This window comes from Haliotis asinina, chromosome 8 (assembly GCF_037392515.1).
Source record: "Haliotis asinina isolate JCU_RB_2024 chromosome 8, JCU_Hal_asi_v2, whole genome shotgun sequence".
NCBI classification, from domain to species: domain Eukaryota; kingdom Metazoa; phylum Mollusca; class Gastropoda; order Lepetellida; family Haliotidae; genus Haliotis; species Haliotis asinina.
The window spans coordinates 19,843,010-19,856,712 of NC_090287.1; the positions used below are offsets into that span (position 1 = coordinate 19,843,010).

Sequence of the window (13,703 nt, forward strand, 5' to 3'; positions counted from 1 at the left end):
TATACCCAATAGGTTGCAAAGCTTTATACATAGAGAGTATTGAGGACTAGCCGAACTTTCATAGCATAAATCACGAGTAAGCCTGTTCTCTTTAAATATGATAGCTACGCCTCTGACCACCAGCTAGCAACCGTCAAAACACAGCTGCCTGTATTGGTCTCACCAATGCTCTGTGAAAGCGGTCATGAGTCAAGAGAATAAACAACACCAAACTTGTGGGTTTTTTTCATTATGTATTTTCACATCTGCAGTATGAAATTTACACGTGTACAAGTAATATCAGTCACACAATACAAGCTATATTCACATATACTGGTAGAAACTTGTGGCTTCATTCACTATTTATTTTACTACATTATGTCAACAACTTGACTAGACCAATTCCCACAGGTTAGTTCTAACAGGAGACTTCCAGCCCAGGGGCACGTTTAACAAAGTGCTACTGTCATAAGTCTATGTTAAAGTATGGGAGTTAGGATCATCTTTGTGCTACGTTCGCTTTGTGAAACGGGTCCCAGTGCATGGGGTTAACACACAGTGAGTTGTCCTTGACTGTTCATGAGAGCTGGTTTATCAGCATCAGTTGAACATGACCAATGTCATCAGAGTGCGGGTAGAAAATCTGGAGAAGATTGTGTTTACAAGGTTACTAGTATATGCTACTGTAAGTGTAATCAACAGATCTGTGCTCGGATATAAGGTAGCTACATGATAAATCTCATATATTTTATCTGAATGAAACATGGTTTGTTTCATAATACATTGTTTTGTCATGAAATCTCCTGTTCAGATTGTATTGTGGTCATTGTTTTTCTTCCAAAAACACAGCTGAGACAATCAATGCACTGTTTCAAAGTAAAGTTAGAGTGTTCAGGTGTGTGGTCCTGAGCACAGAGCTCAGGTCACAACTCAGTTGAAGTTACGCAAACTTGGCCATGGAGAGTTCTTGGATGGTCGACAGTGTTTGGCAGCTTGACTGTTGAGAGTTTCCACACCTTCAGTCCTGCCCCACAACAAAGCACATAAGATACATTTGGTCTCACCTTAGGTAAGTGAATTTGTTTAAAATTGCCTCTGTTGACCCAGCAGAAAATAGGTACCCAGTTAATTAAGTAGTGAGACTATTAATGTTCAGCCTTGTAGCTGTTAGAGTTTTCTGGGGTAATAATGATCGGATTGTGCGCTTTGAGCAGGATACCTAGCCTTGAAAACAGGTGTCATAAATATTCTCTCATTATTATTATTATTAAATGTGGGTACACTTCAACAACCCACTGCAAATGTTATCTCAAAGTTATTGTTTTTCATCATAATCAGGCAACCTTCACAATCACATCATCTTCCTGTGGTCTGGAGAACCTTCCGAGACAACCGCATCCGACCGTTGGCAGGGTCCCGTCCAAAGTACTTGGCTCTGATCTCCTGCCCCACCTCCAGCCCCAGCACTGATGGGTGGTTCACCTGTAACAAGAGTGAGTGAGGGAGAGAGCCAGTGAGGAATCGAGAGAGTTAGTGCACAATACATGAGCCATAGACAGTGTTTAAACAATGGTATCTAATATTATCACATGATCAAGTTTGACAAAAGTGTGCAGTGATACATGTTATTGATATACATCCAATCATTGTATTTCATTGTAAGGAGGCCAAAACATTTATCTGCCTTTCGTTATACATTTTCATATTGAAAGTTGTAAGAAAAGTTCAAACCAAATGTTGCTGTGCATTGAATTACCAAGCAAGGATCTTGATATAAAAAGAGTTAAAACTTTCATCTGTGTGAAGCAAACAGTGAACAATCAATCTGTTCAATGCAAATGGAAATACAAGCAACACAAGCCACTGCTGTTTATCACATGACCACTAATATGGTAGACATAATCAACAACATCCTGATGTGGATAAGGGAAACAACTTTCCAAAGCCAATTACTGGATCACTTATGGACTAGTTTCTCATTCAGTCTTATTTAACTATAGTGAACTATGCTCTTTGCATACTGAGAACATTCTCAGATCTAATCAGAGCATATTCAGGGCTACTCTGGGCACATGCAGAACTACTTACCTTCCTCATATCTAGCTGAGAATTGTGAATGAGAACAGGCTGCAGCCTTGGGTGAAGCTCCACCATCACACCATATTCTCTGTACAACACATTATACACAATGAATACTTGAGTTAGTCCAGCAATGTCCATCCAGGGACACCAGAAATGGACTTGACACATTGTACCCATGTGGTGAATCAAACCCACGTCTTCAGTGTTATGAGAGAACGCTTTAACCACTGGATTACCCCTATCTTCCCAATGAATACTTGAGGTTATAGAAGCATCACATAGTGTGAAATGAGTTCAATATATATCAGAGACATTAGAGCCATATCAAGCACAAACTTGAACAGATCACACCTGGACTTAGGCAACCAAACTAAAATGAAAACAATCTTATGTCTTTTCAAAATGTACAGTTAAGCCTTCAAAAGCAAATCAGACAAATATACTTACTTGATTTCAACAATTTTTCCCGTACAAATTGCACCAAATTCAAACTCTGGCACCTGAAAAAAAAGAACAGACTATCCAGTGATGATCAACGTAAGATACCACCGGTACTGATGTTATAAATGGAATTTGTTACCATGACAATTGGTTGTTTGTTTGCTTGTTTGGTTGGTTGGTTGTTGTTGTTTAACACTACACTCAGCAATATTCCAGCTATGTGGTGGTGGTCTGATGATAATCAAGTCTGGACCAGAAAATCCAGTGATGACCAGCATAAGATACCAACCAGTAATGACATTATCTATGGTTGTTTGGTTGTTTGTCTGGTTGGTTGCTTGGTTGGTTGTAGCTGTTTAACACCACTTTCAGTAATATTCCAACTATATGGCGGTGGTCTGTTAACAATCAAGTCTAGGCCAAACAATCAAGTGATCAATAGCATAAGATACCACAGGTACTGACATTATCCTGCAAGAGTTCCTCCATGATTTCTCGTGCCTCCTCCATGGCGTCCTTGTTGGGGGCAAACACTTGGAATGTGGTCTCATCAATGTTAGTAATGGTCACCCCTGAACACAGACACATGAGCAGAGTGCTAGGATGTTTTCTTTACTAAGTTGAAGATAATATACATGTATCTGGCAAAATGGCCACAAAAATAAAATTAACCATCACTTTAACCCAGTGTATTCAGGAATAAAAATCAATGTCACTGTTTGGGTTTTGATTTTATTCACTTTGATGCACTATGAACTTAATGTTACAGCCTGGTGATTGACGCTATGAGCAACTACCAGGGGTTTGTGACATGGCGACGGGTAAAGGCTTTGACAGTGAAAGATCTGAGAATAATCTACTAGTCAACCAACACCTATGGATGAGAATGGGAATGGGCTCTTTGGAGTCGTATTAATTGAAACATTATAACATATATCATGAACAACACCAGTGCCATCAAATACACACAATTCCGCGAATTAGTGGAAACTTCTCATCCCTCAATACCCACCTGTTTGACTGCGGATCTTCTGCAAGTTATAGCCACCAGCTCCCACAAACTTTGCCCTTTTGTGCAAAGGTACCTGCAATGTCTCTACAACATGGCAAAACAATGTTACACAGTATTCAAATAAAAAGAAAGTAGAAATAATTTTACACACAACATAATGGTAATAATCATCTTTTTCATGGATTCAGTAGAATGACAAGGTAATGTTTTTCACAAACTTGTAAAAAGTGACCCATCTCCTAATTTTCACAAAATATTTTGTCAACATCCAGAGAAGAAATAAAATAATGTTGACTCGAATGTAACTTGAACTGTTGAATTGAAAGGTAAGATAACATTACTTTAGATACTGTTTGATGGCACTGTATCAAACAGTCATGTTGAGACGGGACATACAGCCAATACGCCCAAATATGATTATGAAATATAGCAATTGTCAAGCGGAACATTCTATAGTTGATAGAATTCCAGAATCAGCTATTTTCATTTGAAATTTGTATACATTTGTAAACAAATTTAACGTACATGCATTCTTAAAACTCAAGCACATAAGGCTTGAAAGCTGCAAATAATAATTGAAATTGCAACCATTTTCCTAAATTATACAATGAACACCTTTTGGCAGTGGAGAATCAATATTTTACAGGTGATATAAGACCGTGGTACCTGTTAGTGGTCCATTTTCTTTGCGAGCACTTCTTGGTTTTGCAAGCGTGCTGTTCATAATCTTCAAAATCTCATGTTTTGCATCTGTATAATTGGTAAGGAAAACAGACAGATTTTACTCCTATCAAACACATATTTAGAAACTAAACATCAATAGCAGTTTCATCCAGATGTATCTTGATGAAGGTGATTAATTCTACAGAAAACTTGATATACCATGATGAAGATTTGAAGTTTTGAGAATGTCACAAGCATTAATTGCCTGTCATAAAAACCATGGATCAGGCTGATTGTGTGTTGAGACAAAGAACTTGTGTATTGAGATAAGATAAGATTAGCGTGCCTGACAACCCAATCCTTCTAAAATAATTATGGATTACTGTAGACCAGGTCTAATCAAGACCTTTAGACTGTGTATTATCAAAGTCAAGTGGTGTGGCATCCTACCTCATGATGACCATACTATCAATATCTGGTTTGCTTGGCCCAGGACTGACCATAGCCTAGTAAGCTATAGTGTACATTGCTGAATGTGCTACAAAATAACCCACACCTTAACACATTTCCTACACTGTGTAGTACAAACAACACTCTACCTGCAGCTTGTTGTATGGCTTCCATGACAACCTTTAAGGGAATCCCTGACAGCTTGATGTCTGCCTGCATGAAAACAGATGACACATATCTGCAGAATATCTTTAAATTTAACTTTAAATTTAAATTAAATGTAAATCTCTTAACACTGACCTAAACAATCAGCTAATTCAATCTATCACAAATCAGAAAACTGTGAACGATTTATAATGTCTTTCTCTTAAGTGTGTGAAGAAATTGAGATGAAACTGAACAATGAGCTAAGAGCTCAAATAATATCCTACAGGTACTTGTCTAATTGTGAGTCAGGGCCTCTAAACCCTAGAGCAGTCTGATGCAAACTACGCCATACTGTGGTCAAACATCAAAATAACTAATCTATCATTTCCCCCATCCTAAACACTTCAAAACTATCTGCAACTTAAAATGCACACACAGCCATACACTGGTACATTCACTACACTACAAAACCCAAACTATATGCATCAAGTCCATACTGGTCAGTAGTCCTACAATGAAAATCAACCAGACCAACAACAAGATCAACAGATCAAGGTTCATTATGTATGATCTGGCAGAGGAAATATGGGGAAATGGCAAGTCGTAGGAAGTACTGTCTCTACAATCTAGATGGCTACACTCTAGAGTTATCTCCCTTGGCTACAGCAATACTGTTTGTTTTTAGCAACATGATACTCACTTGAAGGGCTGTGATTCCCTTTTTGGTCCCAGCCAGTTTGAAATCCATATCCCCTAAGTAGTCTTCAATACCCTGCATGAACACACATCAATCTATATTCCTGTATCTCAATGATGAGAAAATCTGTGTGTCCAACACAACAAAAAGAATATCCAAGTTGAGCTCAACTATTAACAACAGAAGTACTATTTTCACAATCTGAACAAAATAACTGAGCAAAGGCTGCATAGCTTTTTCAATATTGCAGATGAGATGATCAGTGAAATTTCAGTTTTAAATTATCTATGAACTGAGGTATCATCATCGGTAGGAAATGTGATGCTTCAGCTTCATAAGTCAGGAGGTTCCTGAGATGTTTATGATCCAGCTCATAGGATCCATGTTGTAAGATCCAAAGGAGCTGGACAAACATGCGATCACATGTTCGCTTAAGTTTCATTCAAATAAGACAGAGACCAGAAAATATCTCAGATTCACACGTACCAGCAAGTCTGTCAAGAGCTTGTATTCCAGTATGTCCGATTTCTCAGGATCACTGCGAGTGATCAGTCCAATAGCCACCCCTGCTGCAGCATCTGAGATGGGGACACCAGCATCCATCAGTGCAAGACTGCCACCACACACAGATGCCATGGAGGAAGAACCTAATCAGAAGAACAGTGATCTTTGTATCACTGGCAGAGAGACAAAGACCGTGACTCATGTCATGAGCTACATACAAAACAATCAGCACATCATAAAATGTCGTGAGCCAAGTCACCAAGCACAAGCACTTCATCCACGGAGTCACCTCTTTTGATCGGCATACATTGCCTAGCACTAGATCTAGCCTTGACTCCTTGGATTATTAATTTAAAAAAAATATTTATTAAAAAACAAAAGTCACACAGTGTGGAATCATTATATAAAATAGGTCCCCACAATCTCATCCTGCGCTCAAAGGCCATCAATAGACCTCACAATCCAACATGGAAACTTGTTCCATGACATGACATTGTATCCTGAGGGGAAAAGATGCGTTCATAACATCAATCACAAGTTTGTCTGAGTTGCCATGGTAAAGCTGGATTACTGCTGCTGAGTTAAAAACACACAAACACTCCTGTCTCAAATTTGGAGAGATGAACACAAATGGTTTTACAAGTTCACAATCAAATGTCCTGCGTTGACTAATGAAGTATACTGAACAGCAAAAGAAATGCAATTTTAAAAAGGCAATGAAATATCACAAAAGTGAGTGTTCATGTTTATCTTTTCTGTTTAAAACTTGACAAAAAACAGTTGTGTTACTTTTGCTGTTCAGTATAGTACAAAGGGACCAAGCTTATACTTCAGGACAACCAAACGTTTGACATTTCACAGTTTGATACACCAACACTAGACCATACTAAAAGGACGTGCTTTGTACGGTGGCTAGGACAATACCATTCCAATAAACAATTAAAATAATTCAAGAAACCAATTTTATTAAAATCTAAATATTTTAGATATTTAAATACTTACCTTACCATAGGTCTTATGCATATTACCTCAAGCTTCGCTAGAAGAGATCAGACAGTCGTTGATTCGCCATTCCCTAGATGGCTACCTCATGTAATCTACGAATGTAGTCACGGAAGTGACGTGATCTCCCCACTCGCGCAAGCGCGAACAATCCAAAAATCACTTTTACTGGCAACAGGAAGGTCCGAAGAGTCCAGAGTGGGGAGGAGCATCCAGCGTTGGGAGGGAGTCACCGCCCTATGGTAAGGTAAGTATTTAAATATCTAAAATATTTAGATTTTAATAAATTTTTAACTTACCTTACCATAGGTCTTATGCATATGGCTTCGACAGATGGATGGTGGTGTGGACTCCAGAGGACCATCCCTCAGCAACCAGTGCACATGCATTAGGAGAACCTGGGAGACCCATGTCAACAGTCACAGGACAAACCTGGAAGCAGGACAAAGAGTAACCCTAGGGAACTCCAAAGAAAAAACCGACGCACCCTGAAGGTGAGGTTAATCTTAAGACCAACGGTAAGAAACAGTGTTATTACCTAAAGGGCGGCCGGCCGGGTAAGTTGCTGGGCAACCACCAACGGACTGTAGTCCCTCCATGTCCTCAACTGCCAAGTCCCCCAGGTAGTGGGAAGCGAAGACAGTAGACCACTTCCAAAAGCAGCCTTCCATAGTTCGTGGCACTGTGCAATTACTATGGAGGGCCAAGGTAGATGCCAACGCTCTGATCTCGTGTGGGTTGTTCGCCACCGGATGAGGTAGATGCTTGGCATCAAAAACCGTCAGGATCGTAGATCGAAGCCATAAGTCGACTGTGTTCCTGTTCACCTCCCCTTGCAGGTAGTCGAAAGTGGGATGAACATTCTTTTACGGGAACGTCTCTTAGAAGCCAACTTCCGGATGTAACATCTGAGGGCTCGAACGAGACACAGTCGCACCTCCTCTAAGGCATGTTGTCCCAAGACTGAAGATGCAGGAGGAATGGAGAACAGCCTGTCTGGCTGTCCAGGAAGCTGATTCTTGGCCACAAAATCCCATAGGAGACCCAAGGAGGCTTGTCCATGCCTTGACTGCTCAAAGCGAACATGTGTGACGTCCAGGGCATGAATTTCACTAACTCTAGCCGCAGTAGCCAACGCTAGAAGGAAGACCGTCTTTTAGACGAAATACATGAAGGAGGCTTCCTCTCATACGGCTCATACGGAGGTCCTCTAAGATGTTGTAGGACGATGTTGAGGTCCCAAGCTGGAGGATGAAGCTTAACTTTCTGGTCCTCCAATTTGAAAGGCTTGAGTAGCGCAATAAGCTGTGGTATCTTGGAAATCTGTTTATCCGCTTTAATCGCCAAGAAGGAGTTCAAAGCCGACAGATAAGTCCCCAAAGTACTGCCTCTAAGATGCTTGCAGTTATGCAGGAACAGGAGGAAGTTCGCTAAAAACTGTGGAGAAGCTGTCATAGGATCTTGCGGTCTTGAACACAAAAACTCTCCAATGAGCGTCACTTGTCGTCATATAAGGACCTAGCGGACATACGATGCACACAAGCTAGGACGCTTGCCACTCACTAGCCCTTAACTCTCAATGCCTTCTGCAGATGACCCAACCGTGAAGATGAAATCTCAGCGGGTCCAGATGAAGCTGCCGACTGTGCGGATGTCAAAGCAGACGTAACTAATCTGGAAGCTGGTACGACTCTCTGCTGGTGAGAAGACGCAGGTCGGGGAAGCATGGCCTGGCTGGCCACCAAGGCGCGACCAAAGGCAGTCGCAGGTTCTGAGTCTGCTTGACCTTGGTCACCACTCCTGTGAGAAGGGCTGATGGTGGAAATGAGTAAGCGTCCAGACCTTCCCACGACAGGGACATCACATCAATCGTCCACGCCTGCAGGTCCACTGAGTGGAAATCCTGTGCTCCAAGGCGATTAACTTCGCCACTTGAGATGAGTACCCCTTGGCCCTCAAGACTTCACAGATGGTCCAGGCACAAAGATGAAATTGCGGCGGATCCAGGTGCAGTGTCCGATTGTGAGGATGGTACAGCAATTGGTCCCACTCTAGAAGCTGATTATTTGAAAGTGTTTCGACACACAATATTCTCTGTTGGTGATATACGTAGGGGGCGAGATAAGGCGTCTGCCATGAAGATGCAGGCTCCTGGTATGAGAGATACTTTTATTTGGAGGATCTGACTCGACCACGTCGAAGGGTAGAAACGACAAGAAGTGTAGTAGAGGTCGAGGCCTCCTTGACCCTTGATTACCTAGAAGGCTACCATAGAGTTGTCCGTAAGGATCATCAGTAGCTTGTCTCTCGGTGCTGTCAACCAATGATAGACATGCATCACCGCTTTCATCTTTAACTGGGTGATGTGAAGAGATAGATCTCCACTCTTCCAGAATCCTGCTGCAACCTCCTTGACTAGATAGGCACTCCTCCTTGACTAGATAGGCACTCAATCCTTGGAGAGACGTGTCTACCTAAAGATGGTTGTTGAATGACGGCTCAAATGTGTAAGTTCCTACGCAAACATTGACCAGCGCGTCTACCACGGGTGTGGTGTCGAGACGTCCAATGTCGTAAACCTGTCTTGAAATCATGATCCCTGTCATAGACGTAATAGTGGACGTCTACGTCTGATCATATCCTGAGGTGAAGTGAGCAAATCGAGTAGACATTATCACTGACACAGTGACAACGGGCAGAGTACAGCTTGTGTATAACATCGCCTTGAACTTTGACTCCCGAACCTGGGACGGCGATGTGATGAATTAAATCCCGCGGAGTTAGATCCTCAAGTCATCCAAGCTGACTTAACAGCCTGATAATGAAGTCCATCTCTCTCAAGAAAAGCTTGTATGCCGTGAAGAATGCGTCATTATTTGACTTCAGAACGACCACGCTGTTTATTATGAATGTGTTGACATTTCAATGAAGTCTATTTAAAGCTGGCTGTCTGTCCGATCAGAAACTGCCATACATCGCTGCATGCCTCCTGACAGGCAGCGTTCAGACTAATGTTAGAGGATCTCTATGCCGACTAGAGGCATCCAATGCTGCTGTAGACTTCTAGTCTAGAGTGTAAACGACATCTTCCCATCGTAAAATGACTGTAAGTCACTGCAGACAACTTGCTAACACTAGAATAAAACAACACATTCTGCGCAGGGCGTTGTCCCTCGATGACCAATCAGATAGTAGATGTAACGACCCTGGGATCCTTTGCAGGGCGTTGTCTCTCGGGGACCAATCAAAATGTAGACGTGACGTCACCGGTGTAGCACATAACTGATCATCATGAAATCTTGTAAACGGTGTTTCCTTGCTAGCCTGTAGGCTTGACCGTAACCATGCTGTTTGGCGAGCACGTGTGTAAATGAGTAAAGCGTGCGAAAACTGTTCCGCCGCTTGAAACTGAAGTAGACAATAGCTTTCCAGGTAGATGTGTTGGCAATTTTTCCCCGAGGATAAATGCCGTCCTCTCTTGTAATCACGAGGTGTAGTTAGACGTGGCACTTAGTTGTTGTCTCGAAGAATCTTCGTGACCAAATGAGTAAAGCAAGTGAAAGAAAACTTTCTCCGCTTGAGGCTTATGTAGACAAACTGTAACGTAAGGATCTTCGAGGATGCGACCAGTCCCTCCAAAGGACACCCAGTCTCCCGCCTACCGGCATAGGAATACCTGGTAAGGTGATTGATCCTCGAGGCGTTGTCTTCAGACCAGTCCATCGCCGCCGCCGATGTAGCTGACGCCAGCGCAGAAAACGGCTTAAACATTTGCTTGAGTTCAGTCTTCAATGCCACCCGCTTAGAATCCTGCACTCTGTAAGAGTGCTGCGAGGAGCCCAATAACTGCTACAGAGATTCACCCAGGACAGCCACGCTGTTCGCGAAAACCAGGCTGTGTATCTTGTAATCTGACTTCCTGGACTTACACGCTTGAAATTCGGATTAGATGACAATTTCGCAAAGACCGCATTTAACAACAGCGGGATGAGTAGCTCCGGCGATAAATGAATTGCTGCAAGGTTGCTGGAATCAACCGAAGGCGAAGGGCAGTCCACTCGAAGACAACTGATAAGGGTAGTTAAGTGCCATCACCGTCGCCGTCGTCTCCTGCCTCCTCGTCGAAGTCCGGGCAAAAAAATCTGTTCCTCCCGGTCCTCCCAGGACACGGGATTCGAATCACGCCACAGTGTAGAAGACGAAGTCGATGCATGAGCAGCAGATTCCTTGGACGGGATTCAAGGTGGTTCCGGCTACCGCAAACGCCGAGATCTGGAGGAGCACCGAGGTGATATGGACTGGGATTGCAAGCAACGTCTTCACCTGGTAGTAAAGCGAGAGTCCTCATTCAAAAGGGCGACGCGGGGACCGTGAGCTTGACCGAGAGCGCCGACAAAGACTACTGTGGAGGGTACAGGATCACCAACTCCCAGGGAACCTGGAGCGTGATCTGCGCCGAGATCGCCCTTCATCCAGCTGTCGTGCAAAACCTCTTCCCTGGACAACGTATGCAACACCCTGGGTGTACGGTAAGGCGCAGGCGCTGGCGCTGGCACAGGGTCCGGCGTCGGCATAGGCGCTGGTGTCGGGATAAGCGCTGACGTCCGGATAGGCACTGGCGTAAGCACAGGCGATGGTGTAGACATAAACGCTGGTGACGGGATAAGCGCTGACGTCAGGATAGGCGCTGGCGCAGGCATAGGTGCTGGAGTAAGTACAGGCGATGGTGTAGACATAAACGCTGGTGTCGGGATAGGCGCTGACGTAGGCATAGGCGCTGGCGCAGGCATAGGTGCTGGCGGAAGCACAGGCGATGGTGTAGACATAAACGCTGGTGTCGGGATAGGCGCTGACGTAGGTATAGGCACTGGCGTAAGCACAGGCGCTGGTGTCGGCATAGGTGCTGGTGTCGGGATAGACGCTGGCATCGCAGCAGCACCGGGCGTCAGCAGGGAGCGCAGGAACCTCTGGACTTCCGGATGAGACAAGGCATCTGGATGAAAACAGATCCACGATGTAATCCAGGCGAGGTGGTTCCGGGGCATACAGCATACAGGCGTCACGGACGAACGCCCCATCCCAGGCGTCGGCACAGTCGCTGAAGGCGGTTGTAAGTCAGGGTCGTCCGGCAGAGATCCCAACGACCACGCTTGAGACGACATCCTTCTCTACTGCTGTGCAAAAAGCTTCTTCTTAGCCGCAATAAAGTCTTGAAATCCGCCACCAATAACGACTCGCAGTACTGGCAGCGTCCGTCAAAAGAGCAGGCTAGAGACGCACAATCCGGGCACCAAGGGTGAGGAACTTTCGCTGATTTCTGCCCCTAGCTGATAGTGTAAAACTGGCGAGACATACACAGTTAACTGTAACAAAACAAGACATAACAATGCGTGGAAACCAACGCTAGGAGGTAGAAAAAAACACCCCTACACCAGAAATGCAGCACCAACGCACCCCCACTATAAAGTAGGCACGCCCGTAAGCTCGTGACAGCGAAGGGCAAACAACCAGAAAGGCTACCTGCATACATCGCAACGTGGCACGAAAAAACGTATAAATGCAGTGAAACATGGGCAAAAATACTAATCGACATGGAAACCACATGGAGGAAGAAAAACCAGCAAGATATAATACCCCCACGGACGCCATGCCTCACTCACACACGACGCGGGCGAACCCACCCCGAAGTGAGAGAAAAAAACAAAACAACACGAGGTAGCAAAGTAAGTGCAGTTAAATGATTACTTACCTTAACACGCACACCTAAGGGATACAAACCATACCTACCCGTGAGGAACAACTTTATTGAACCACAAAGTAGGTAAACTAAGCGAACCAAAAAAACGTCCGAACAGACGAACGCTAGAAGTAAAAGTGATTTTTGGATTGTTCGCGCTTGCGCGAGTGGGGAGATCACGTCACTTCCGTGACTACATTCGTAGATTACATGAGGTAGCCATCTAGGGAATGGCGAATCAACGACTGTCTGATCTCTTCTAGCGAAGCTTGAGGTAATATGCATAAGACCTATGGTAAGGTAAGTTAAAAATTATGATTATGATGATCATCATAACAAACATAATTACCACCAAAGAGGAAGATTGTAGCCTAATGAGAACTTACCATTCGACTCCAACACCTCAGATGTCAGTCTTATTGTGAAGGGAAAGTTGGAGGGTACTAAAGGCCTCAATCCTTTCTCTGCTAGGGCACCTGAGAACGGAATGAGATAAAACCTATATACTATTTACTACATAAAAAATTAACAGAAGTATTAGAAGAGTACAAAGTTACATAGTCAGAAACACACTGTTAGAGGCACAGCACCACCTACCGTGCCCCAGTTCTCTCCTCTTGCTGGCACCAATTCGGCCTGTCTCATTTGTAGCATATGGAGGGAACTGGTAACAAAAGACAACAGTTGGCCACACTGACACCATCAGTTAACAGCAAACATGCAATACCTCATTAATTCATGTTCACTTAAGAATTCTAAGCAAATGCTCTTTTTCGTTAAATCCATTGCCTGATGCCATACTCAGCAGTATCAAGCTATCAGTATCAAGCATCATGTTCAAGGGGTCAGCTTGCAAATCAGGACAAAACAATCACGTGATTCATGTGCAAAGAAATGCCTACATGACAATATGCAATCAACCAAGCTACTGAGGCTGCCTGACCCTACTTCTCCTATGAAAACACCTAAGGTGCTGAAGAGCCATTCTA

General features: G+C 43.5%; 1 protein-coding gene across 1 annotated transcript in view; it reads right to left on the reverse strand.

Annotated features, from left to right (window-relative positions):
- Positions 1 to 213: 213 nt before the first annotated feature.
- LOC137293522 (polyribonucleotide nucleotidyltransferase 1, mitochondrial-like) overlaps positions 214 to 13,703 on the reverse strand; it is a 28,499-nt gene continuing 15,009 nt past the window's right edge. The window contains exons 17-28 of the mRNA XM_067824121.1: positions 13,312 to 13,378; positions 13,101 to 13,190; positions 5,958 to 6,118; positions 5,475 to 5,546; positions 4,777 to 4,840; positions 4,181 to 4,264; positions 3,515 to 3,598; positions 2,968 to 3,074; positions 2,509 to 2,561; positions 2,068 to 2,146; positions 1,323 to 1,461; positions 214 to 1,003 (exon numbers count right to left, since the gene is read on the reverse strand). Coding sequence (XP_067680222.1) covers positions 1,336 to 1,461; positions 2,068 to 2,146; positions 2,509 to 2,561; positions 2,968 to 3,074; positions 3,515 to 3,598; positions 4,181 to 4,264; positions 4,777 to 4,840; positions 5,475 to 5,546; positions 5,958 to 6,118; positions 13,101 to 13,190; positions 13,312 to 13,378 — 987 coding nt within the window. The 3' untranslated portion in view covers positions 214 to 1,003; positions 1,323 to 1,335. The remainder of the gene's footprint in view (positions 1,004 to 1,322; positions 1,462 to 2,067; positions 2,147 to 2,508; positions 2,562 to 2,967; positions 3,075 to 3,514; positions 3,599 to 4,180; positions 4,265 to 4,776; positions 4,841 to 5,474; positions 5,547 to 5,957; positions 6,119 to 13,100; positions 13,191 to 13,311; positions 13,379 to 13,703) is intronic.